Below are 25,635 nucleotides of genomic sequence, written 5' to 3'. Positions count from 1 at the left end.
TTGTTCTTATATTTACACAATTTTCACCAATAGTTTCACAACACACTCAGCGCACAAAACAATCTAAGAATTCATTTACAATATTTTTACCTTTGATATCTTTACAAATTGTAAAGATAGCCATCTTCTCATGCATTTGAACAATGTGCACATGCATGAAAAGTGAAGATAGCGAACAGTGATCGATCTCATAAATCCCATAAAGAATAAAAAATGAAGAGTAGGGAAATACAAACCCCTGCACACACCAGAGGTGGAATCAGGTACCTAGGATCAGTACGCATCACCTCTATATTGATTAGGTAAACGAAGTAATCGGTAGGCCAAATCAGTTTGTAAAGAACGGACAAACAAGCCAAAGAGTATTCGCAAATAAGATCATTATAAATACCACAAGATTTACACAATGCTGACTTCAAACGAGGCTGTTGAAACCCCTGTAACATCAGTTTAGTTGTCAATACTTTGCCTTGATTAAAAGAATTGATCATACACGGCAATTGCTCTCGCATATCGATTCAGTTGAGAGACATAAACACCATATGTAGGTGATAATGGAATAAGAATTTCTTTGTAAGGAAATATTAAGATTTCTGCCAGAACTTTGAAAATCGGCCGATATTTAGAGAGAACAGCTTTTCTGAGGGGTGGGTTTGGAGAAGTTCCACTAAACATACATGCATACTTGCTTCGCAAGAATATAAAAACAGGTCAGCTAATAAAGGAGCACAATTCGTGCCTATGGGAAACTGTTGGAAAACCTGATCACTAAAGATGACGAAGATATTGTCAATAACGAACTCCGGCATCTTTTTTAAATATCCACTCGGCACTTCAGAGTACTTGTGCGTAGAATGAAACAGGTGTTTAACAAATTACATTTGTAATGTTTTGGATGACTGATCACAAGATTTGAATTGTTATCATCGAAGCAGCTGTCTATGATGTCAAGAGGACTAGTCTTTAATTCATTGTGAGGAATGGCTGTGTAAAGTGTTGAAATGAAAAGTAAAGATAACGAACAGTGATCAATCTTATAACTCCTATAAGCAATACAAATTAGAAAGTTGGGCAAACACGGACCCCTGGATATTCCAGAGGTGGGTTCAGGTGCCCAGGAGGAGTAAGCATCCCCTGTCTACCGGTCACACCCGCCGTGAGCCCCATATTTTGATCAGGTAAACGGGAGTTATCTGTAGTCTCAAAGGAAACTATCTATTTTGTATTGCTTATAGGAGTTATGAGATTAATCACTGTTCGTTATCTTCACCTTTCATGCAATAGCAACGAGGAAATATCAATATGGTGTACATGTACATATATTACATGGACGATGGTTCATGTTCGTGTCGTCGAGTCATTTTAGTCAGATTTTTATGTGTATGCACAATGAAAAGGTGAAGATAACGAACAGTGATCAATCTCAGGACTCTTGTAAGCAATACAAAATAGATAGTTGGGCAAACACGAACCCCTGGACACACCAGAGGTGGGATCAGGTGCCTAGGTGGAGAAGCATTCCCTGTCAACCAGTCACACCCGTCGTGAGCCCTATAAACGGAGTAGTCTGTAGTCAAAATTATTGTGTAAAGAACGGCCGAACATTTGGTATGATACACGTCAGATAGCATTTGACCCATTGACAGGTTATATTGGCAAACTAGATCGTTTTATATGAAATAATTCTAACAAGTTATCAAATTTTTGCTATGTAGATCTGGTTAAAAGTTCCGTTCATTGCATTAAAATCCTAGGCCTAAACACTAAATTCTTCCGGGTTTCTATTTAAATTCAAATGAGATTCAGTACATTGCCCATCGATTATTAAAGTTCAGTAGATCTCTGGTGATCTAAAATTTTCTTTATATAAACAGTTTTACTATGCTCGAGCTAAAAATAAATGAAAAGTACATTTTTAGACTTTTTAATAGTTTAAGTAAAACAAGACAGGTCTGTGATACAGGAACACGGAAATTCAGGGACAAAAAAAAAAAAAAAATGAATGTCATTTCAGTGGGCTTTTTTTTCCACACAGTAGTGCACTTCTCAAGAGAGAAAAAATGACAAGCTGCAAAACTAGCTGAAACATATGTAGAGTTGGGTTCCATTTTCTTCTTTGACTTTATATGCAGTAAAGTGTTCACTCTAAAATAGTACATGTATATTGTTTTCGTAGAAAATATACAATACATGTACACAACATGAGAACGTGATTATAGTAACAATGAAATGTAACATAATGAATTCTCATCTCATTCAATGCTAACATTATCACAGCTTGCTTACCTTGTACCATTAATTAATTTGTAATTACATTAATCCTCACCACAGAGGGGTACTAATAATGTACTATTTAGACTCGAGATCAGAATTAGTTCATATGTTATGCTTACTCTTGGAAAATACGTTGTATATATACACTCTATATATTGTAAATGTGTTTTTGTTTTTTATCTATTACTAGTATGGCATAAAACTACAGAATCTTTTAAAAGTTTCTTCACCAGCACATGTAATTTACATACCAAAACTACAAAATGCTACTTGACATGTGACTGATCTGGAAATAATAATTCTAAGCAGCAAAGCAAATTATTAACCACCTATTCTACTCTCAGCACTAATATACACAACGTTTAGCACCCATCCTTGTCGTACTACAGGGAAAAAAAAATGACCAGCATTCCATTTCCATAGCACATCACCACTTCATCATCACAATATATATTAAAACAACATTTTCTTAAACTAAATTATCTTTCAAAAACATTATACCTTGTACATGTAATTTCAAAACATAATGTATTTTAAACAGAGGTGATTACCAGTCTAGATTCACATGCACATCAAATCAGAATGACACATGCGCATGCAATACTATAAATACTCTGAAGTCAAAACAAAGAAAAATCAACATATATATGTATATATCATCTGGACAAAAATATATATATATACATATATATAAAGATACATCTGTGGCTAGGAATAAAGTATTCTATGCACATTTTGATTAAAGCTATCAGCATTTTTTTTAATGCACTCACATTTAGAAAGCACTAAAACAAGAAAACTAGAAAAATTGATATCAACCCCCATAACATCTACGCAACAGAGATATGTCCAAACATAATGTAAATGTATGATTGGATGCTGACCAACACATGATTACCCTGCTCTCATGATGTACAAATTCAAATCTGAACACATATGGAAAAATGATGTCAGATTTGTAGACTTTATGTTGTTCATGTTTGTGTAATTTTAAACTAATTTAAGCAATAAATGATTGGTCACCTAATGGACATTTAAATGTAGCAATGACCTGTTGCATGGATGTAGATGTAAGTGAAGGACTGTTTTAGATATGTCCCTACACCATATTTAGACCAGATCTTGCAGACCAAGTTCAAAATATATTTTTAAACGGAAACGAAGATACTCAATATATTTTGAATCGATGAAAAATGTATATATGAAAAGAGGAACACAGTATGCATGTAGCTCAAACTCTGATTTGTCCAAGTTCACAGACTACAGGGTCCCTTAATATCCCACGATGATGAGACGCTGTTTAGTATGATCACATGGACATCATCTCCAGAAGTAACGGATGTTTCTGGAGGATTGGCCAATCCAGTTTAACTTCCTGTGCAATCTTGTTGCTCCAGTCTGTCAGATTTCGGACTGCTGCTAGCCTGTCCAGTATTCGAGATAAATAATGTTCTGAATTCATATGATTTTTCTCCACGACATACTTAAGGCACATAATCATTTTCCACTGGATTTCTTCTACCTTTTCTGGACTTTTTAAATCACATCGGTCTGAAAGTAAATCACAATATCAAACTATGATATATGTATACCCAACAAGTCTTCTATTACTGTATTATTTTTACTGCATGATACACTGTTACCAGTAGCATCTAAAAATACCATACTTTTCTACTGCATGTTATCCACAGCCTAGAGTTATAAGCTTGTTTGGTATAAGCTTGTTTAACTATATATAATTGAATGATTCCAAGATTTCTGATTGACTAAAATCCAACAAACTATAAAAAAGAAAATGGTTTTTGTCTAAAATCCAACAAACTATAAAAAAGAAAATGGTTTGTTTATCTGCATGTGCTTTGAAGGTGAATATAACTTTAGATTTTTCAAACATCGGACCAAAAATAAATTAGGGATTTAAAAATTGATATGATTATCATTTTTGGTCGCTCCATAAAAACTCGGATCTCTACTCACTTTCGATTAGGTCTTGAACTACATAATTGTAAAGAAAATGATGATTCAGAACTCAAGTAGCAATTGCATTGAACCTATTCTAACGATGATCTACTAGGTGCTGTTGGGCAAGTTCTAGTAGCCAGTTTTTGATTTAATATCTATACCGAGTAAAAACAATAAATAAAAAAGATAATAAATCCAACATCTAATCACTTTCAGCTAGGTTTTGAACTGTATCTGTAGAAAATGGACAACCAGGTTTCATTTTGTATGCTGTAGTTGCCACTTTCAATGTTTAGAATTAATCAATATATAATAAAACATTATAATTGACATTTACTGGGTCGATACGATATTTTAGCTACCCTCAAAGTACGATATTCACCTCTCCCTCCAGGCTCATGAATATTGTGCTTCTCGCATAGCTAAGCCATTGTACTGACTTTAAAAAAGGTGAAAGGGCTTCAAGATTCCCTAGCCTTTCTCCTCTTTCTAGCAAAAGTCTGCCTGATTTTAATGAGCCAAGAAGAGAAAATTTCTTGATAAATACAAATCTCTCGATACTTGCCTGAATATGTTAAACAGATATATCGAACTAACGCGATTTCTTGATAAATTCAAATCTCTCAATACTTGCCTGTATATGTTAAACAGATACATCGAACTAATGCGATTTCCATGTCAGTCATTTGTAGATTGTGCAAAGTCTGTGCAAAGTTAAATAGAGCTGATACAAAATCTCTATCCCAGACATTACACAGTTCTGTGGAATGATAGCATCTCATGGCTGGACCTGTTAGTACCCGACTCTCTACATTGATGAACTTCCAAAAGCCAAATATCCAAAACTCAAATCTTGAAGCTGTTGGAATGAAAAGAAAGGAAATGAACAAATAGAATTTTTCTCAATGAAAGAAAAATGATGGAACAGAGGGTATGCCACAATGTTATAATTAACTGTTAGGGAAATCCTGAGGGTTAGATAGATGAACAATCATGAAATGAATTGTTTACATTACTAAATCCATAGCATATAATATTAGTTTAAGGTTGAATATTACACCAAAGAGATTAGATATTAATGTCATGCATCAAATCACAGTGAAATTTTGACAATAAAATCTATTGTTTGCAAACAAAACACCTAACTTATCACCCCCCCCCCCTTCCAAAAAAAAAAAAAAATCACAAAAGATTCATATAAAATAATTGAGAGCTTGTATCACTCTTGCCATGGTCCCCCCTCCAAAAAAAAAAAAAAATCACAAAAGATTCATATAAAATAATTGAGAGCTTGTATCACTCTTGCCATGGTGAAATCATGCTTCATATGAGGTGATTCAATGAATCATCAAATAAAATTTTAATTTGTGTAATGAGCCACTTTAAATGCGTTGAGGAGAACTTGTCACATTGTACATACAAATGTAATCATGAAAATCTATCCAAGACGTAATGTTCTAGTACATTTTGCTTTTACAAATTTTTTCATTTACTCTCTCTCTCTCTATATATAAATTTTCATTTACTCTCTGTATATATAAAATTTTTATTTACTCTCTCTCTCTCTCTCTAAATATAAATTTTCATTTACTCTCTCTCTGTATATATAAATTTTCATTTACCCTCTCTCTGTATATATAAATTTTCATTTACTCTCTCTCTCTGTATATATAAATTTTTCATTTACTCTCTCTCTCTCTCTCTCTATATATATATATATATATGTGTGTGTGTGTATCTGTGTGTGTGTTTGTTTATGCATGTGTATACAAAACCTTTTACATATGCAAGTACATGTTCTAATTTTTTAAAAATAAATCATCACTGTTTTTAACTCATAATCATAAACCAGGTCACTTTTCTTTGAGGCCTTCAGGTAGAATGTGTGATTAAAAAACCACCTCTATTCCCCTCTTCCACAGTGTAGTACACCTACATTTGACAAGACTGGCTTGATCCTCCACAGGAAGTGTCGCAAATCCTGGAATCATCTTGGTGAAGGAGACAAACTTGGTGATGTTTCTCTCCATGGTGTTGGCGAAATTGGACACTAACATCATTCTGTTGTCCACATCTATTCCCGTCTGGTTGTAGAACTGCTGGTATTCCTCTTTAGACAAGTTGTTCATACTTCCAAACATCTCTGCTTTCAATCTGAAAGCCTCCTGGTATTAAAGAAATAAAAATATGTACACAATAAATATAGGTTCAATAACTAGTACAGGTTGAAGACAGTCTTTTTCTCTCAAACTCTTGTTTCTTAAATTTTCAAGAGTCACAAGGATAGATGAGTGCATCTTGAAAATTCAAAAAATTACAGAATGAGAGTTTGAGAAAACAGGTTACTACCGAGCATGTTATGGGACCCGTTGCTCACATTATACATTCGCAGGGTATTTGTTTTCTTGTGTAAATGTTTTTCCATAAGCTGGTGAAATGTTCATTTACATGCAATGGACTCACAAGTTTCTCTGTAGCTGTCAAAATGAAATATACCAGGGAAAAGTTTGAAAATTGAAAAATTAAAAACAACCAATCAGAATTGTTGGTAAAACCAAACACAAAAAAAATAAAAATAAAATACCAACTGTACAAGAGTGATGTAGCAAGGTTGGCAATGAGACAAGAGGCCCATGGGCCACATCACCACCTGAGTAACTTTGGTCCATATCTAAAGATTTTCCCTATATATTCGCACGTAAAACTTTGATCCTTATTGTGGCCCCAACCTATCCCTGGGGGCAAGGATTTTTAGAAACTTGAATCTGTACTATCTCTGAAAGCTTTCATGTAAATGAAAACTTCTCTGTCCTAACAGTTCTTGAGAAGACTTTTATGGATTTTCTCTATATATTCACATGTAAAACTTTGATCCCCTACTGTGGCCCCAACCTAACCTCGGGGGCTATGTTTTTAACAAACTTGAATCTGCACTATGTCAGGAAGCTTTCATGTAAATTTGTACTTTCCTAGCCAAGTGGCTCTTGAAGAGAAGATTTTTAAACATTTTCTCCCTATATCTTTGCATGTAAAACTTTGATACCCTTTTGTGGCCCACTCCTACCCCCAGGGGCTATGATTTTAATAAACTTGAATCTGCACCATGTCAGAAAGCTTTAATGTAAACGTAAACTTTTCTGCCCAGTGTTTCTTCCCTATATATTTGTATGTAAAGCTTTGATCCCCTATCGTAGCCCTATCCTACTCCCAGGGGTCATGACTTTTACAAACTTAAATCTGCACTATGTCAGAAAGCTTTCATGTAAATTTCAGCTCCTCTAGCCCAGTGGTTCTTGAGAAGATTTTTAAATGACCCCACCCTATTTTTGCATTTTTGTGATTATCTCCCCTTTTAAGGAGGCATGGCCCTTCATTTAAACAAATTTGAAAGCCCTTCATCCAAAGATGCTGTGTGCCAAGTTTGGTTGAAATTGCCCCAGTGGTTCTGGAGAAGAAGATGAAAATGTGAAAAGTTAACGCTGACAACAGACAAATTTTGATCAGAAAAAATAACCACCTTCGCACAGCAGCTTATTGTTTCTCTATTTCAAATTAAAGTCTCATAAAGTAAAATGATGGAAAATAAAGAATTGCATATCAAGTTGGTCTGAGCATCAAATTGTTTCATATTGATTAAACATATCTAAATACCTAAAGCAGGTAATATATTCTGATTAAATTCAGATCCTATGATCCGCTCACGTAGATCAGTACACCAGTGTAGCGATCTAAGTGAGCAGATCATAGGATCTGATTTTAATCAGACTGCAGGCAATACGTACTGCTTTCCCTTTATTAAGAAAAATTTATACATTTACTAGTCCATAACAATCAGCAAACCTTGATATGATCAAACATATTGCAGCCTCTGTGCTGTACTTACTGCATAATCAGTGGTCAATTTCACAATTGCTTTTTGATTGTTCCAAAAGGCTAAAGCAGGACCATACATTGTCTTCTGAGCATTGTGGATGTGCTCCGACAGATTCTCAAACTCTTCATTTACCACGGGCACTGGCAGCTTCTCCTCAGGAAGTTCTACGACCTCCTCCTTTACTTCCACATGATTCTGTAACCTTTTGATTTCTCGAATATCCTGGGTCCTCTTTTCATGAGTATATCTTCCAGTCTTGATGGCTGAAAGTAAGTAACTCCTCATGTAATATTCACATTTCCAATGTGTTTGCTTTCAAAATCTTTACAAATTGTAATGATAGCCATTTTCTAATGAATGTGCTGTAGTTGTGAACAATGCATGTATGAATCTTGATAAATATACTGTAGTATGTCTATTCTAATAGCTGGAATTCCAACAGAAATAAAAGTCAAATGAAAATATGGGGGAAAAAATGTAATTTTGGAAAATACATGAGGGTATGGACGGCAATGCTTCAGACCGACATACTTCATGAAGGGCAGTTGTGTGAAAGGTGAATTTGATGTAAAGGTAAAATACGGTATGTGTAAATGAATATTTGCAATAAAATCCCTAATTTTTGTGGAGTAAAACTTTTTTGTGAATTCAGAAAAAACAGGTGAGCTGATGTATTTCATGCGCATATCTCTAATGTAGGAAATGAATTTAGAGGCATGAATGATCATACAATGACCCCCCTCCCAAGTGTCAAATGGTTATATGCAATATACACCATACATGGTTGAGTAGCCAATTACATGTATGTAAGTGTCTTGTCTAATGTGTTGCTTGAATTTTCAAAGGACTTGGTTTCCCTTGTGCAAATTTGCATGCTGATTTTTCTTCTGTCTGTTAATCTGTTAAATATCTGAGAAGGAGATGAACTTGCTGGGGGACATTAACAATTTTTAAGACAAGCATTAGAACCTGTGAGTGATCGAGACAGAGATGAACTCGCTGGGGAACATTAACAATTTTTAAGACAAGCATTAGAACCTTTGAGTGATTGAGACAGAGATGAACTCGCTGGGGGACATTAACAATTTTTAAGACAAGCATTAGAACCTTTGAGTGATTGAGACAGAGATGAACTCGCTGGGGGACATTAACAATTTTTAAGACAAGCATTAGAACCTTTGAGTGAACGAGACAGTGATGAACTCGCTGGGGAACATTAACAATTTTCAAGACAAGCATTAGAACCTGTGAGTGATCGAGACAGAGATGAACTCGCTGGGGGACATTAACAATTTTTAAGACAAGCATTAGAACCTGTGAGTGATCGAGACAGAGATGAACTCGCTGGGGGACATTAACAATTTTTAAGACTAGCATTAGAACCTGTGAGTGATGATGATTCAGATTCTGACTTCAAGAGTTTAGTTATGGACTTGGAATGGTTTTTTGTGAAGTAGATGCCATAAAACTGGGAAGTCATTACTAAGCCTCAGCATGTTGAATATTAATTCTTTCTTACTCTCTTTTATATTTCTGAATATTAATTCTTTTTTACTCTCTTTTATATTTCTGAATATTAATTCTTTCTTACTCTCTTTTATATTTCTGAATATTAATTCTTTCTTACTCTCTTTTACATTTCATGCTGATGAGTATGAATCCACACTAAATCCTCAGCTACTCAGAAGATTGCAGTACAGTTTATAATGATGCATACTACAGTATTATTCATTTTCTGCCTTTGATAAATTTTGATGTTATATTCTCACTGTTTAAAAATATGGCATGTGATTGACATTTCCATGTGTCCATTCACTCATTGTATTGTAAATTCTTTGATACAGTTACTGTTCTATATACAGCTGTGAATGTAATGTAATGGAGTCAGATTTCTTTAATGTTAATAAATACATTTATCATATACCCAACAATGTTTCAGTTTTTGATACTGTGGATTTCATAGAGGGTGATCCGGTTTTCCGGATCACCACAGTGGTTTAGTATCCTCTGAAACTGATGACGTCACAATGCATTAGATCAATGCTATGGAAAATATCGACTGCGTCACAAATAAAACTGTGTACATAAAATATAATTTCATTATCTGTCTGTGGTTTTGATAATTTGGATTACATTTATTATCTTATAAATGTGGAATTAAAAATATATATGAAGGTACATGTATATTGAAAAATTTATCATTATTACAGTAACTTGATCTGAAGAGTTGGATCACGTCTCGTTGACAGGCGTGGATCATCATATTAAAAGAGACGCGAAGCGTTTGATTTGATCTGCTGATCTGTGCCTGTCAACTCAACCAAGTTACAGCTGTATCAATATATCAAATAATAGATAAATAACAAAATCTATATAGCACCTTATATAAAACAAATTAATTGAAGGTGTTCTAATAGGGTAAGAGGAGGAATGCAACAATAAAACAATTAAATGACAGAATGACACAAGATCTCACATCTGTAAAATTATCAAAATAAGAAACTATTTTTATCAACTGTAGTAATAATATATTCTATGTAACACACATGTCCGATATATCTCAGTTGCTAAACATTAAAGGAAAAACACCACAACATAAGAATAATAATTACACATGACCTATCAAAAACTATTGAAATTTTATGCAAAATATTCTGAAACTTTTATCTAGAAAACTGCCTTTTGGTGCAAAGATATTGATTAAATAATCTCCAGATTTGGATACCTTCCTTGGACATTCCGACAGCCAGACATTTATTGTAGCGACATAGCGGGCATCCATTCCTCTTTCCTGGTGCTATCACACAATTCCTGTCACTCTTCACACATTTGTATTCAGTCTGTCTTCTCAAACTTCGTCGGAAAAATCCCTGATTGAAATTAAACAAAAATTTCTGATGATAGCTAATTCAGAAGGTATTTAGCTTTCTGCTAAAACAATAGAAGCTCCTTGAGAGAAGTACAGTTATACATTTAATGATTCTTTTTCACTTTACTTTTCATGGACATTACATGTACATACCAACAGTCAAAGCTAAAATGGCTGACATACCCAATTTCTGTTATACAAGACTTTAAAGTCATTAACAGTCATGGATTTGAACTGTGTTGTACATACAGTACTATGCCATTGTCAATAACCGGATCATCAACAACAATACTGCCTGAAGGACATACAACCATACACCATTTCTCTTGTGATGGTAATTACAATAAATTCATACATTGTTACACAGTACTGTACAGTAGATACCTAAACATACGTGAGGAATTCATTATCGTACAAGTTCGCGAGTGGCATCACTCACAAAATAAAATTACTTGAGTATATCGCTTTTAATTTTCTGTTGCTAAAAAATATGCCAGAACTCTAGATTAATGGACGATAAGCAAATTCATGTTCATGCGATTTGACATATACGAGTCATTTTGCCATATTAAGTACTCACGTAAAATAAGGAATCTACAGTATTACTCATTAATATGTTTATAACAAGATTTTTTCTGGTATGAAATCTTTTCAGTAAATTGATTTTTTTTTTGTATATCATAAACTTATTCACACTATATAATGCAAGATCTTGTGCGTGATGTACAGCATATATGATGACTTTTCTCTATTCTCTTACTTTCATTTATTACCTGGATAAATACAGTGACATTTGAATATCAAGGGAAATATTTTTGTGGAAGTAAAGGTGTGCTTGATAGTAAAATATTGACTTCCATTTCCCCCATATCTTATGCTTCGTTCACACAGAGAAATTAATTTGAATGGAATTCTATTTTAATTTAACTCGACGCATCCAGTGCATGAAAAAAAAAAGTGTACTGTAAATAAAATTTAAAGTGTAACCCACTGATTGCATTAAACTGTCATGTGAAAAGTGAATCTAATTTTCTACAAACATTCTATCCTGTATAGTCTTATGTAAAACTTTACTCCTAGCTAGTTTGGTCCCACCCCTGCCACAGGGTCCATGATATCAACAAATTGGAAACTAATTTTACATAAGACTACTTGCACATCAATTTGAAATATTTACATTTCAACAAGATTTTGATATTTAAAAAAAAACAACCTTAAAATATGGTGTGGTTCAGACATATCAATGCCACATTAAACAATAATTTTGACCTTAAAATGCCCATCTGACCAGTAACATTGAAAAAACCATCCAAGCCATCAAGCTGTATTTTCTTAATCACTAACAATTAATGGTCCTTTTGCATGTAGGGTCCATGCACTGCTAAATAGGTCACAAGTGTCCAACAGCTTGTGTAAACATGCACTTAGGACTTTAAGGTATTCAGAGTAAATTCTAATGGATTAGACATAACAGGATTTAATATTACTTTGTGAGGTCTCAACTTTTGAGAGTTTGACAGCTAGATTGAGAGTTTGACTGTAGAACAAGAGTATATTTGCTTATCTATATAGAGAAACAAGAATATCAGTAAAACAGATGGATGCTCCCTGAACTGTATCCAACCAATGAACTTCTCGTATGACCAATGACTCGCACAATGATCAATAACTGTTGAAATATTGTTGAAATGAAAGTTTTCTTTCAAATATAATACAATGTTACATTCTGAGTTACCTTGACCTTCACAAAATGACCTTTGTCTGAATACCATTTGCCTATTACTTATTTGTGTGATACATGTATACAATCAACATGTGTTCAAAAAAACCTTGCTCCACAAGTCCCTGTCCCAAGGAATATTTGTGATGAATTATGATCAATTCCTGATGAAAGGTTTAGGAGATATGAGCTCAGACAGATGGACAGACATGACAACGACTACATCCTCCCTCGAAAACTTTGGGGAGCATAAAAATTTGAACTGGGGAATTACTTCAAAAGATTGAAGTTCAAGTCATCAAGAGTTACCTGTAGTTCTATGAAAAACTTGTAACTCCTATTGCACATCAGCCCCATAGGTCATGGCATATAATTTAAATTTTAATCAACTCTACATAAAGAGACTTGAATATTAATCTGTAGAAGAAGTCTATAGCCCATGTTGATCACCTGAGCAGTTGCATTTCCCCAGGTAATTCAATAAATCCTAATCTAAATAGGTCCCACCCTGGTCCTGGCAGTCACAATTAATATAGATAACATCACTTCATGAAGAAAACATTATAAACATCCTACCCTGTTTTCATTATTTCTCAATTACCTCCCTTTGACTGAATGCATGTTCATTCATTCTAACAAACCTGAATCCAAGGCCTTATATATTATGCAAGGAAAATTGTTTTAAGTTTGGTTTGGTCAGAAGAAGAAATTGTTAAAATTTTACAAACAACGTACTTTCAGCACATGTGAACTAAATATCATATGATGTTTACTGTATGAGGGGAAAATATAACTCACGGTGAAAATATTCGTTATATTCACAGTATATATAGATAGATCTGTGAATTCAAGAAACAGTGAATATATTTTATTTTGAAAATTGTGTTTTTTATACACAAGTCCTGGCTACCAAAATTATATTGCGTAATCAGCCAGTAAAATACACAAAAGCTGTTAGTAATCTTACTTATACTTGTTACTTAAGTGTTAACCATGAATTCCAATAAGCATATAATGATTTGTATTGATCTTTAAATACCTGTTTACATAACCAAAACTAGCTGTTTGATCCTTCAAAACACAAATGGCTTCAGTCTTGATTTACCCATGTATAAGATTAATTATTTCAGACACAGATTACTGATAAAGCCTATTTCATGTGTATTGTTAGTATGCAACTCTGTTGTTATTAATAACTTCATTTATCATATATCACTTCAAACTTTACTTCACAAAACTGCATTAAAAAACATCTTGAGAATCAAGCATGTATACTAATATCAGGAAAACTTGTCTTGTGTCATTTTTGCTCATCTTCCGTGAATATTGTCCATATATTCTTCCCTTCTACATTTTTTGGGCGTGTGGATTGCTTTGGATATGGTGATGTCAGATGCCAGAATATTAGCAGAATATTGTATCTCGCCAACAATTTCACTGGTAGTAGGAAATGAACAAGCTACTGCAGATCAGAAGAAAATCTGCATGATGGAGGGGGTTTAAAATCATTTTTTCCATAATTTAGTCAATTAAGTGACCAAATCTACTAAATACTCTATCTAAAAAAAACCTCATGAGTATTGTTTAGTTAGTAAATACACTTCACTGGCTCACAATGAGCTACCTAATATTAAATAAAAAATATCATAATGCTATCTTAATTTATGCTATCTTAATTTGCTACACGATGGGTTCAAATACAATGGGCAGTAACCCCCATATTTACAATTAAATCAATGAATAATCTAACCGCGATTGTGTCAAAAGAGAGACAAACATAAAAATTATAACCCATGAAATCAATCCCCTATACAATACAGTCAACTCTCGATAAACCGCCACCTTTTGTTCTTTTGAATTTATGGCGTTATAGTGAATTTGGCGATGAATTGAATTTCCACCATTATGGGGAGAAAGAGTTACTTTTCTTGTATGTGCAAGAGTTATCTTTCCTTTATGTACAAACTTAATGTAAAAATATCTTGTAATTATTTTTTCAAATTAACATGATTAAAATAGTTTTATCAATAAGGCTTCATTTCAAAACAATACACATACAAGACACATATGCACAGTATGTTTCAACCTTGTCCAGTGTCGGTATTTAGCGCACCGCATGACTGTTTCCTGGTAGGTGAGCCGTCATTAACTGGACGAAGATCAATGAGTATTTCACCCTTTGCAGCCAAAATATCACCCATTGTCCTCCTTTTTAAGGGCTTTTCCCATAAAACAGTAGAATAATTTGAGATGCTCTATTGTGTACATTTTGAATGGTTTCCGAGGTACAAATGTATGTAATAATTTGCTTACTTTCTTAGAAATTCAACAGAAACCTATTTCATGGCAAAGCCATAGCTGAACTGAAATATTTTTCGATGATGTAAAAACAACAAGACTACAGTTCATATTAAGTAATTTTCTTGTTTATTTGATACTGGGTACCTTCTGTCCAGGTGTACACCGGAGATCGATAATGACCAATTTCCTGCATCACTGATCATGTGCACCCATGGTGGTTTATCGAGACAATTAACACTTTGATATAGACTTTTGTACTAAAAATAATGTGGCAAATGGTGATAGCGAATTTGGCGTTTTAACGAGAATTTTAAGTAATAGGAAAAACGTTATAACGAAAATGGCGATAAATTGAGTGGCGGTAATTCGAGAATTAACTGTACCTTGTTCAATTACAGTCAAACCTTTTTATATCCAAGGATTCAAGATATCAAGGGTATAAAATATTTAAAAGAATAAGTGGTTGGTACTTTCAAAACACTTCAACATATCCATGGTATTCGAGATAGCTGTGTTTCAGATACCGGAGTTCAACTGTATATTGTACTGAATTTGCTACTGAGAGTATTTAGAATCATGTAACCTCAATAAAATATTACCAGTATATTAATCAATTACCTTGCAAGCCTCACAGGTGTTGACTCCATAATGAAATCCCGAGGCTTTCTCCCCACAGACCCTACATGGAGGGAGAAGCGGAGCAGAAGACTGCGGGGACTTCTGCATGACAGAGTCAGGGCTGGCCTGACTGGAATCTATGCTGCTGGAGGCAGGGCTATCTGTCATGACATCAGTACTGCTATTGCAAGGTCCTCGTACAGACTCCTCTTCAATGAAGTGCTGAGGGGAGACAGCCACTTTCTGGGAACTCAGGGGTATGAAGTCCATATTTTTCTTAAGTTCTGAGCCTGTTGTGAAATATGGCTTAATATTTCCATATTCAACGCTGTACATGACCTCCTCTGTAATGAAAGTCATAAAGGATCATTCTCAGCAACGAATATTTTCATTATCATTGCTCTCAATCACCAAAACAATTGCTCCGAGTGGAAATACTCCAATAGTTCATCCACAGACAGCAAAACTGCAAGTGAGACATGCTAACCAAGAAGAGGAAATATAGGAAAGGGAAGTATTTTTTCAAGTGCAGCATTACTTTTTTATTTAGCACTTCAGGTCTGTTTGTTTTTTTTTCCTTCCTAAAATGACATATATGGTTTCATCTATTTCCATTTTTCAAACATTTTGTGTCAAATCAATCAAGAGTTCACATGTGTAACTATTCTTTGAAAAGTCTTATTGTATGATTTTGTATTACATTAAATTGCCTTAGTTAATTTTCACGAATCTAGAGTGTCAGATTCCTGAAAATTCAAAATACACCACAACAGAGTTTGTAAAAATTATTTCAATTTCTGATCGACATTTCATAATGGCTAGGAGTCTTCATTTAATTAATTTTACAATTTGATCATTAAAATACATGATATAATATTGTGCAGGGTTTGAAACCAACAATAGTCCTTCAGCTGAGTATAGCCTGAGACTGGTACAAATTAATAGAAAAGCAAACCTTGTTAAACCAGAAGTCTGGTGTTGTGAACTAATATAGTGTAATCTAGCTAATTTAAATCTTTTAAAACGTTTAGATTTCAGTTTTAATTTGTTTTCATCCAATACATTGTCCTAACTGCAGGATTATGGCTTCTGAATAGGAATAGGGGGCAAACCCTCTCCCTCATAGGAATAGGGGGCAAACCCTCTCCCTCATAGGAATAGGGGGCAAACCCTCTCCCTCATAGGAATAGGGGGCAAACCCTCTCCCTCATTGCCCGTTTGTCAGGGTGCTGCTCAACTGCCAGGTTAGAGATTCAATTCACTTACCTGAAGGGCACCTTGCATGGTAATAAAACTTAAGCCTCAAACCCTGGTAAGTGGTAGAATGCAGCCATTAGGGTGAATTATAATCATTGAATGCAATATTATCATACATCAAATCTCAGGAGTAAGTCTGTAATTAATCATTCCTGGGAGATGTGTGAGGACTTGTGTGGACAATATTCCTGTGAGATGTGCGAAGACTTCCTGTGAGATGTGCGAAGACCCATGTAGACGCTCTTTCTGTGAGCTTTTACTTAATTGGCCTGTTAACCGAGTACTCAGGTGGAAGTTTTTCTACACTAAGACTCAATGTTCAAGACATTTTCTTTACTTTTAGCTAATACTGTGTTCAAATTCGCTATCGGTTTATGCATTTTAAAGAGTGCATGCTTTTTCTGGCTTGTGCAGGTGAGCTGGTTTTTTTTTGTAAACATATAGGTATTTTGTGTACATACTTGGTGTGCTTTTTTGTTCAGTACATACATGAACTTGGTGCTAAGCTGTGTGGGTATATTGTGTAATTGTTTTTAGTGAAAAATTTCATAACTTCTTCTTTTAATGGTTTTATCTTAAATTGTGGCTGACCTGTGCAAACTATAGGTGTTTACATTTGGCATGGTGTATGTATATGGCTATTTGTTTTATTGGTGGAAAAATGAATGCTTGTCTGGGTTATACCTGTATTTTGTGGAAATTTGAATTATAATTTTCATTGAAAGGACCCCATTGGAAATAAGCCATATGGCTTTCATGGGAATTATTCTTGGCATATAAGGCATATACATTAATTTACTCACTGTGCTCTTAAAGTCAAATACATTGTAGCTGTTGAAATTTACCTTTTTATCTTATGTATTTAACAACTTTTGTTTTAACTATGTGTTTCTCTCTGATATTGTCTTGTATTTATATTGTATATGTGCCTATTCCTAAATAAATAAACTAAACTAAAACTGAAAGTCAAATATCTTGGAATAAGCATGGTTTTGGTAACTGGCAAATGTAAACTGGGTGGTATATACAGATGAGGAATGTTTTATTTTATTGTAAGAATGATTTTGGTGATCGGCATTTTTAAGCTGATTTATTTTTTACTATAGGTGTTCAATGGGGTGTACCTTGTGTATGCACAGTTAATGTAAACAAACCGCCGCCATTTTGACATCAGCGACGAATACTTAACATGTCCAGTTACTGTAAAATGATATTATGTGGACATTTCCTCAAGTGTAAAAAAAAAACCCACATAATTATTAACAGCCCCATGCACGGGCCTTAACTGTCTACTGAGTATCATTTAACCTAGTTGCAGAACTGTAGCTCTCCGAAAAAAACATTGGGTCATATTCTGACATTTAGATAATCTTGAGTTTAATTCAGCAAGTATTTGTAATTAACCTGACCACCTGAGTACCTTGTCCAGAATGTCGCACCTCACCGCACTGCTCTCAAAGTATGAGTGTGTTTATTGATGTGTGATAGGTGACTGCATGGTATTATCAAGGGTAAACCTTATAAAATTCGACATTAAATGTTTGTGAAAATCAGTGCATATGGTATTGTGCAGGATTGGAATTATAACGGGGTGTTAACATGGGGAGAAATCTGTTCTTCAGGAATTTCAGGCAATCTGTGGGGGTACGTGGCATTATATCCGGTGGCAAAATATCGAGGGAGCACTGTATTTTCATATTCATTTTAAATACAATTTGTTTGATATAGGATCGAGGTACGTGATTAACTACATGTGTAATGGGAAATGTGATAATTAATCTATATATGGCTTTCAGTTTGCTGTTACGGAATTTATCATGTTTTCCAGTTTAGTTGATTACCCCCACATACTCAACAAACTAGACAGTGGTTTCTTAAATATTTCTTGTCGTTAACATCAGCTCTGAAATTATTTTCTCATGTTTCAGTCCACATTAATTACTTATTTTTTCAGTTGCCTACTTTCTCATATGCATTTCTTATCTTACTTACCACACACTTTGGACTTCATGTATTTTCGTGATTAATCGTTAGATCGGGCCACCTTTGATTCCCTAAATTTCCTAAATGTTGGTGATATATGATCCCCCATAATTTCGTGATTTTAACTGATCCACCTTGTATTGCATTTTTATTTCTAGTTTATTAATGTACCTTAATACCTTTGAATTTGTGATTTAAACTTAATATCTTTTTGTAAGGTACCTTAATCCTATTTCATTTCCTGTATTTTCAAGATTTTTCCAACTCATCTATGATTTCCCAAACTTTTGTTACGTTCAGTTGACTCATCTTTCATTTCTTGTATTTTCACGACTTTACTGACCTACTTTTGATTTCCTATAATTGTGATCATTGTCCCTGACCTACATATGATTTTCCATACTTCTGTAATTTTGGCGTTGAATCACATGTACCTTCAATTTCTTGTATTTACCTTGTTTTAGGTGACTTACCTTATAATTTTTTTTAAGCTGATTTATTTTTGCGGCATAACATTCAACATATACGTCTTCACGAAAACATTTTGACCTTGCTGGCCGGTGGGACCAGTGGATTGTCGGATAGTCCACGGTGAAATTAACTGACCCCCAAATTTTCATTGTAAGTGTCTATTACATACACAATGGGATGTATCGTATATAATTCTACAATGAAGTCAATGACATTTTCTCAAATATTAATTTATTACTGTACACATTTTATGATCCATTCCTATCTAATACAATGTTACTTCTTTATTTTTTTATTTGATGATAAATCTTTGCAAATTATATGACATTAAGAATATCTTCATGCAACAAATTATATAATGCGACTTGCTGTGCAAAACATCTACAGGCCCATTGGACTTCTTGAGTTTCACTTGTTTGGATTTTCACTGGCCTCAGTCTTCAGACCACTGAGTTTTTGTGAAGACTGCATATATTCAATATACATGTATTTCATCAATCCACATGTATTTGATTTTCCATATTTTTGGAATTCTACTTGACCCACCATTAATTTCCTGTAATTTTATGATCACTGCTGACCTATATTGATATCCTCTATTTTCACGATTTTCACTGATCCACTTTTGATGTTTTTTCAATGATTGAAGCTGACCTACCTTTGATGTTTAGTTTTTTTTAACGATTGAAGCTGACCTACCTTTGAGGTCTTGTATTTTTCTCCCCTGTGGACTGGCTCCATCAGACATTGTTGCATCAGACGGACTAGAGAGAGCAGAGCCCCCACTCTCAGCATCCATCTTTAACTGGATCAAGATAGAAACAGCTGGAACAGAAAAAGTACAAGGTTATAAATGTAATAGCTTTTACCACATATCCAGGTTTTTTTTAATCTTACACCATTGAATCATGCAACACAGAAAAAAATACACTTTCTAGTCCAAAGCTATAGCAATCTAGACAGATAAAGGCAGTGATCAAGAAAAAACGATGATAGATATATAAATACAATTCATTATCAAATTATCATGTACCTCAATGTATTACACACCAATGAAGTCTGGCACAATGAAGCACATACGCACAAACTTTGAAGAATTGATAATTCGCCCACAAAAGGCCAAAGCCAACAGAGTGGTAGTACTAAACTATGGAAAAGTATATAGAGTAAGTTTCAGCCACTCTGCAAATACAAATTCAACAAGAAGCCCATGGGCCACATCGCTCACCTGAGTCACCTAGGTCCTGGCATTGTTCAGATGTTGCAATTTTTAAAACAGTTTTTTTTACAATAAATTTTTATTCCCCTGAAAATTTTTGACCCCATATTGTGGCCCCAACTTTGCCCCAAAGGATCACAACATAACTGAAAATGAATTCACACAACATAGAGAGGCCTCAACATATGACTAACATGACCTTGCTGTTTTGGATAAGATCAAGGTCATAGATCATGGTATGACATGAAAGATCTTGCTATAGGAAATCTATATACAAAATATGAAAGCTCTATCTTAAATAGTTAATGGGATATTTAAATAGGAGAGCTTTTTATAAATAGTAGGCCAAAACTTCCAGGTCAAGGTCGAGAGGTCAAATACCACAGTATTACAAGATTTTGCCAGAAAGAATCTATTTACAAAGTATGAAAGCTCTATCTCAAATAGTTCAGGAGATATTGATTAGGTCAGGTTTTTCTTTAAAGTAGGTCAAGGTCACAAGATCAAACATGACTGTATCACAAGTTCTTGTCATAAAGAATCTATATACATAAAAAAACCTACTTTAAATAGTTAAAGAGATATTGAATAGGTCAGTTTTCTTTTTAAAAAGGAGGCCAAACTCCAAGGTCAAAAGTTCAAACACCACTGGGTCACAAGGTCTTGCCACAAAGAATCTATATACAAAATATGAAAGCCTTACTTAAAATAGTTCCAGATATATTTAATAGCTTATCTTCTCTTAAAAATAGGTCAAACGTCAAGTTCAAGATCAAAAGGTCATGATATGAAAGGTCTTGTCATAAATATATATTTATATACAAGATATGAGAGATCTACCATAAATACATGTAGTTCAGGACATATTGAATAGGTCAGATTTTTATTACAAGTAGGTAAAACTTCCAAGTCAAGGTCACAAAATCACACACCTTTATATCATATGAAAGGTCTTTCTGTAAAGAATGTAATTATAAAAATTAAAAGCAGTTCAATATATTTTTTAAAAGATTTTCCCTATATATCAGCATACGAAACTTTGATCCATAGTGGGCTCCATCCTATCCCTGGGAACCATGATTTGAACAAACTTGAATCTACGCTATGTCAGGAAGCTTTCAAGTATATTTTAACTTTTCTGGCCCAGTGGTTTTTGAGAAGATTTTCAAATTGTGAAAAAAATATCAATTTAAAACAGGTGATATTATTTGTGAATTTTACACACCTTGCAAACGTATGTCAAAAGAGTAGGGGTAATTTTTAGTGGAAATCAAGGAATGTAACCTGACAAGCATTAGATCTATAATATATACAATCTAAGTGTGTGTCCAACATCAATTTTGCAATTAGTTTGTCATTGCCAAATTTGCAAATATTTACTCCATGCATATATTTCCACATAAATTTTACAGTACGGGCTCTAATCTTAAACTTTTAATCCCTACTGTGGCCCTGCTTTGGCCCCAAATATATATATATGTATAAATAAATAATATATATATATATATATGGAATTTTGACATATATGTGGAAGCTTCTATGCAAGTAATGGCTTTTCTGTTCTGGCCACATACTTGAGATAAAAAAAAGATAAAGATTTTAAAAAATATAAATTTTTAATCATTTCTCCTTGGAAAAAGTGTGACCCTAGCTTACAAATGAAATGACAAACTTAGATTGATTGATTGTATCTTGTTTAACGTCTCACTTGAGAATTTTTCACTGTTACTAATGATCACCAAGATTGGTGAAGAGCTTCAAATTTAGGCCTTTGCTCGGCACTTACGGCCATTGAGCAGTGAAGGTTCTGTAGCGTGCCACATCTACTGTGACACAGGACATCCGTTTTTAAGCTCATCTCCGAGGACCCATGACATTCACACCTGATGCCGAACATTTGGCGATGGAACTGTCACTACCTGTTTTTAAAGACTTAGGTCTGTCGCGGCTGGGATTCAAACCTGGCCTTCCACATGTGGGGCGAACACTCTAACCTTTAGACCACCTCGGCAGTGGGACAAACTTAGATTAAAAAAACTCATTAGAGCTAAGAATTGAAATTAAATTGAAACAAGCACTCTGAGAGTATTGCATGGCAATACATAGTCCCCTACATGGTTGCAAAAATTACTGTACCACAACAATATTCAAAGTTCATTATGTAGGTTATGGTAAAAGGAAAAATTGGGGAACCAGGATAGGAATGGTTGGAAATCATAGCACAACTTTATAATTAGGTTTAGGTCTTTAATGAAGTCAATAAACTGTGACATGTAGATGATCATGAATAATTTAGCTATATTGTTGTATTACTATGCTAGAAGTTTTAATGAGTGTAGTATTCTTATCTATACAGAGATAAGAAACTTGGATGCATGATATTTTTCTAAGTCCAAGGGCCATAACTAAATGAAAAATCAACAGACCAAGACGAAATTCAAACTTGATCTGTAACTTGTTATAGTAAAGCAATGTACCAAATATCAAATGAATATCTGCAAGCACAACAAAAAAAAAGTCCGAAAACTGATAATTCATGCTATTTTTCTAAGTCCAAGGGCCATAACTATGTGAAAAATCAATGAACCGAGACAAAATTCAAACCTGATCTGTAACTTTTTATGGCAAAGCGACATACCAAATATAAAATAAATATCTGCAAGAACAGAGAAAAAAAATGCGGAAAACTGGACTAACGGACAGACAGACAGACGGAGCACAAACCTAAAGTCTCCTTCAACTTCGTCGGTAGGGGAGTAGGGGACTAATTAAAATTACATGTATAATTCTACATCTCAATGAAAAACTCCATTCATATGAATCGAATTTCAATTAGATCAACGGGATGATAAAAAATGTGCTCTAATCCTGTAGATATTTATCTCATAAAGTGGTTTTCGTCCTTATCAAATTATTTCAATATGTGTTTAAATGCAGTGCTTGGTACAGTCAGGTACATATATAACTATGGTTTAAATCCAAAAACAAAAAACCCTCAATACTGGTACTTCGAAAAGTATTATACTGAAATCAATACTGCATAATAAAGGCTGATTTCAAATTGTTAAAGTATTACCAAATCTGAACACCAGGAAGTGGTCTCTTGCATCATAACAATCAGAAGTGTTGCAAGAGAGTCCTTTTAAATTACAATGTTAGTCACTGACAACCACAAAATGAATCAACTCAAGACTCAGCCCTAGAACAAACTTTCTAGCCCCTAAAGATGTCATTTCATTGAGAACGAGCTGCATTGTTTCTGCTGCCTCATAACGGCTATTACTAGATCATATGTCTCTCCCAGGCACGGCACGCGCGATGTTACTCATACTAAGTGAGTTATCAAGCATTTTTTCCTTACAAATGCGCTAAATGCAGTGTACAAAACACTTGATACCAATGGCTAAAAATTAACCTGGTCTTCCTTTATTTTGAGATGCTTTAATTTCTTTCCTTTCATGATGCAATCTTGCTCTCAATACCACTTGCAAAATTAGAAACCTACATGCACTTAAATTGAAATAGCTGCATGTTAAATTTCTCCAAACCTCCTCTAGTGGCCTGTATACAGAGAATACTGGACTAAAAAAGTACACCATGATTATCTGAGTTGTACATAAAGAATACTTGATCTGTATACACTTGAATATCTGAGCTACATGTACTCAGCTAGGTGATGAATTTTGAAATGAATAAGACAAATATTGCTGATATTCATATTTTCTTCCATGATTTAAAAGAAAGTAAGCCATTATGATGATGTAGAGTACCTCATTAACCTTGATTCTAGTTGGTAAGCCTCATCACCTAATTATTTTAATCTATCATCATTGTTGAAGATCCAATGTCTCTTATAATCAGTCAAGGTTCTAAAGTTATACAAGCTAGTTTTTGTGATCAAAGTCATGCAGAGATCAAGGAGTTAATTGACCTTGCTTAATGTATGAAGTTGCCACTATCCCCTATTATTGCTGAAAATTTTAAGACTATATGATATTTCTTAAGTTATATCTGTTAAGATATGGAATTAAATTTTCCCCATAGAATTCTATGCTAGATCACCACCCGCATTTAACCCCAACCCCCACCCCACCCCCCAAAGCTACAGGTCTACCCACCCCCTCCTTTCCATCTGAAATTTGAACAAAACTGTTCCTGCTCAAGTAGATACATTGAACTATCATATCCTTTAGTTTTAAACACTTTCATTGACCAGTTATGGAGAACAGCTGCAGACATTTTTAGGTACAAGACGGAAGAAAAAGAAGAAGAGGCAGAAGAATATGGTATTAAGGTAATTCCCCATACCACGTCAAATAACGTTAGAAATGTTATTCACGAGTCATGAACGTTATCACACATTCAACGAACCCGATGGCATTTTGGTGAATGTTGTAGACCGTATAAGGACTGATTGTTTGAAAGCAAACAACAAAAATTTAGAATTAAAAAACAACAACAAACGAATCGCAATAATACAAACAAGCCCTCTTCATACACATTGCTATGGAGAGCCAAAGAGTTCAATATTCTATCTTTGTAATTATGTATTTGTTGTTACTAAATGCGCCATTAGTTCAATGTAAAATAGAAAAATGTTAATCGTTATCTTGACATTTGTAGTACATAACGGTATATTCATTATTTGAATGGCGTAAGATGTAAAATTAAGGAATGTAATGTCTGTGTAGATCGATGCGTAACAAGTGAATGCATTATTCATTCAATGTAAATTTGAAATTGGATCTTCATCATCCGTATTTGAGCATTTGTACATTGCAGTTGCGAGTTACAGTAAATTTTTTTGGTAATCCGTCCGATGATAGTTCGACATTCGAATTTGCTCATTCGTTTACTGCATTTCAACATTTGTTCGTTGTTTTACCATTATGACGACAGAGGGCGCACGCTACATCGAATCTTTTGGGAAACAGACTATAGAATCATATTGGAGGACCAGTTTATGTGACATTCCTCGGAGCTATTATTTTCCCGGCCTTTCGAAACAGAGAAATAGAAGAAATTTGATTTTAAAAAGATGACTGTTTACCGATGTACTGATTAATAGAAAAATTCGATTATCTAAT

The 25,635-nt window shown here is 34.1% G+C and overlaps 1 protein-coding gene across 2 annotated transcripts in view; it reads right to left on the bottom strand.

The window, feature by feature from the left end:
* Nucleotides 1-1,908: 1,908 nt before the first annotated feature.
* Nucleotides 1,909-25,635, bottom strand: part of LOC125646411 (retinoic acid receptor alpha-like) — a 27,728-nt gene continuing 4,001 nt past the window's right edge. For both annotated transcript variants that reach the window (XM_048872661.2, XM_048872660.2), the window contains exons 2-8: nt 20,029-20,154; nt 15,619-15,962; nt 10,836-10,980; nt 8,120-8,373; nt 6,173-6,401; nt 4,871-5,095; nt 1,909-3,825 (exon numbers count right to left, since the gene is read on the bottom strand). In XM_048872661.2, the coding sequence (XP_048728618.2) occupies nt 3,584-3,825; nt 4,871-5,095; nt 6,173-6,401; nt 8,120-8,373; nt 10,836-10,980; nt 15,619-15,962; nt 20,029-20,128 (1,539 nt within the window). In that variant the 5' untranslated portion in view covers nt 20,129-20,154 and the 3' untranslated portion in view covers nt 1,909-3,583. The remainder of the gene's footprint in view (nt 3,826-4,870; nt 5,096-6,172; nt 6,402-8,119; nt 8,374-10,835; nt 10,981-15,618; nt 15,963-20,028; nt 20,155-25,635) is intronic.

Source organism: Ostrea edulis, chromosome 6 (assembly GCF_947568905.1).
Source record: "Ostrea edulis chromosome 6, xbOstEdul1.1, whole genome shotgun sequence".
NCBI lineage: Eukaryota > Metazoa > Mollusca > Bivalvia > Ostreida > Ostreidae > Ostrea > Ostrea edulis.
This window is presented reverse-complemented; position numbering and strand designations above follow the sequence as displayed.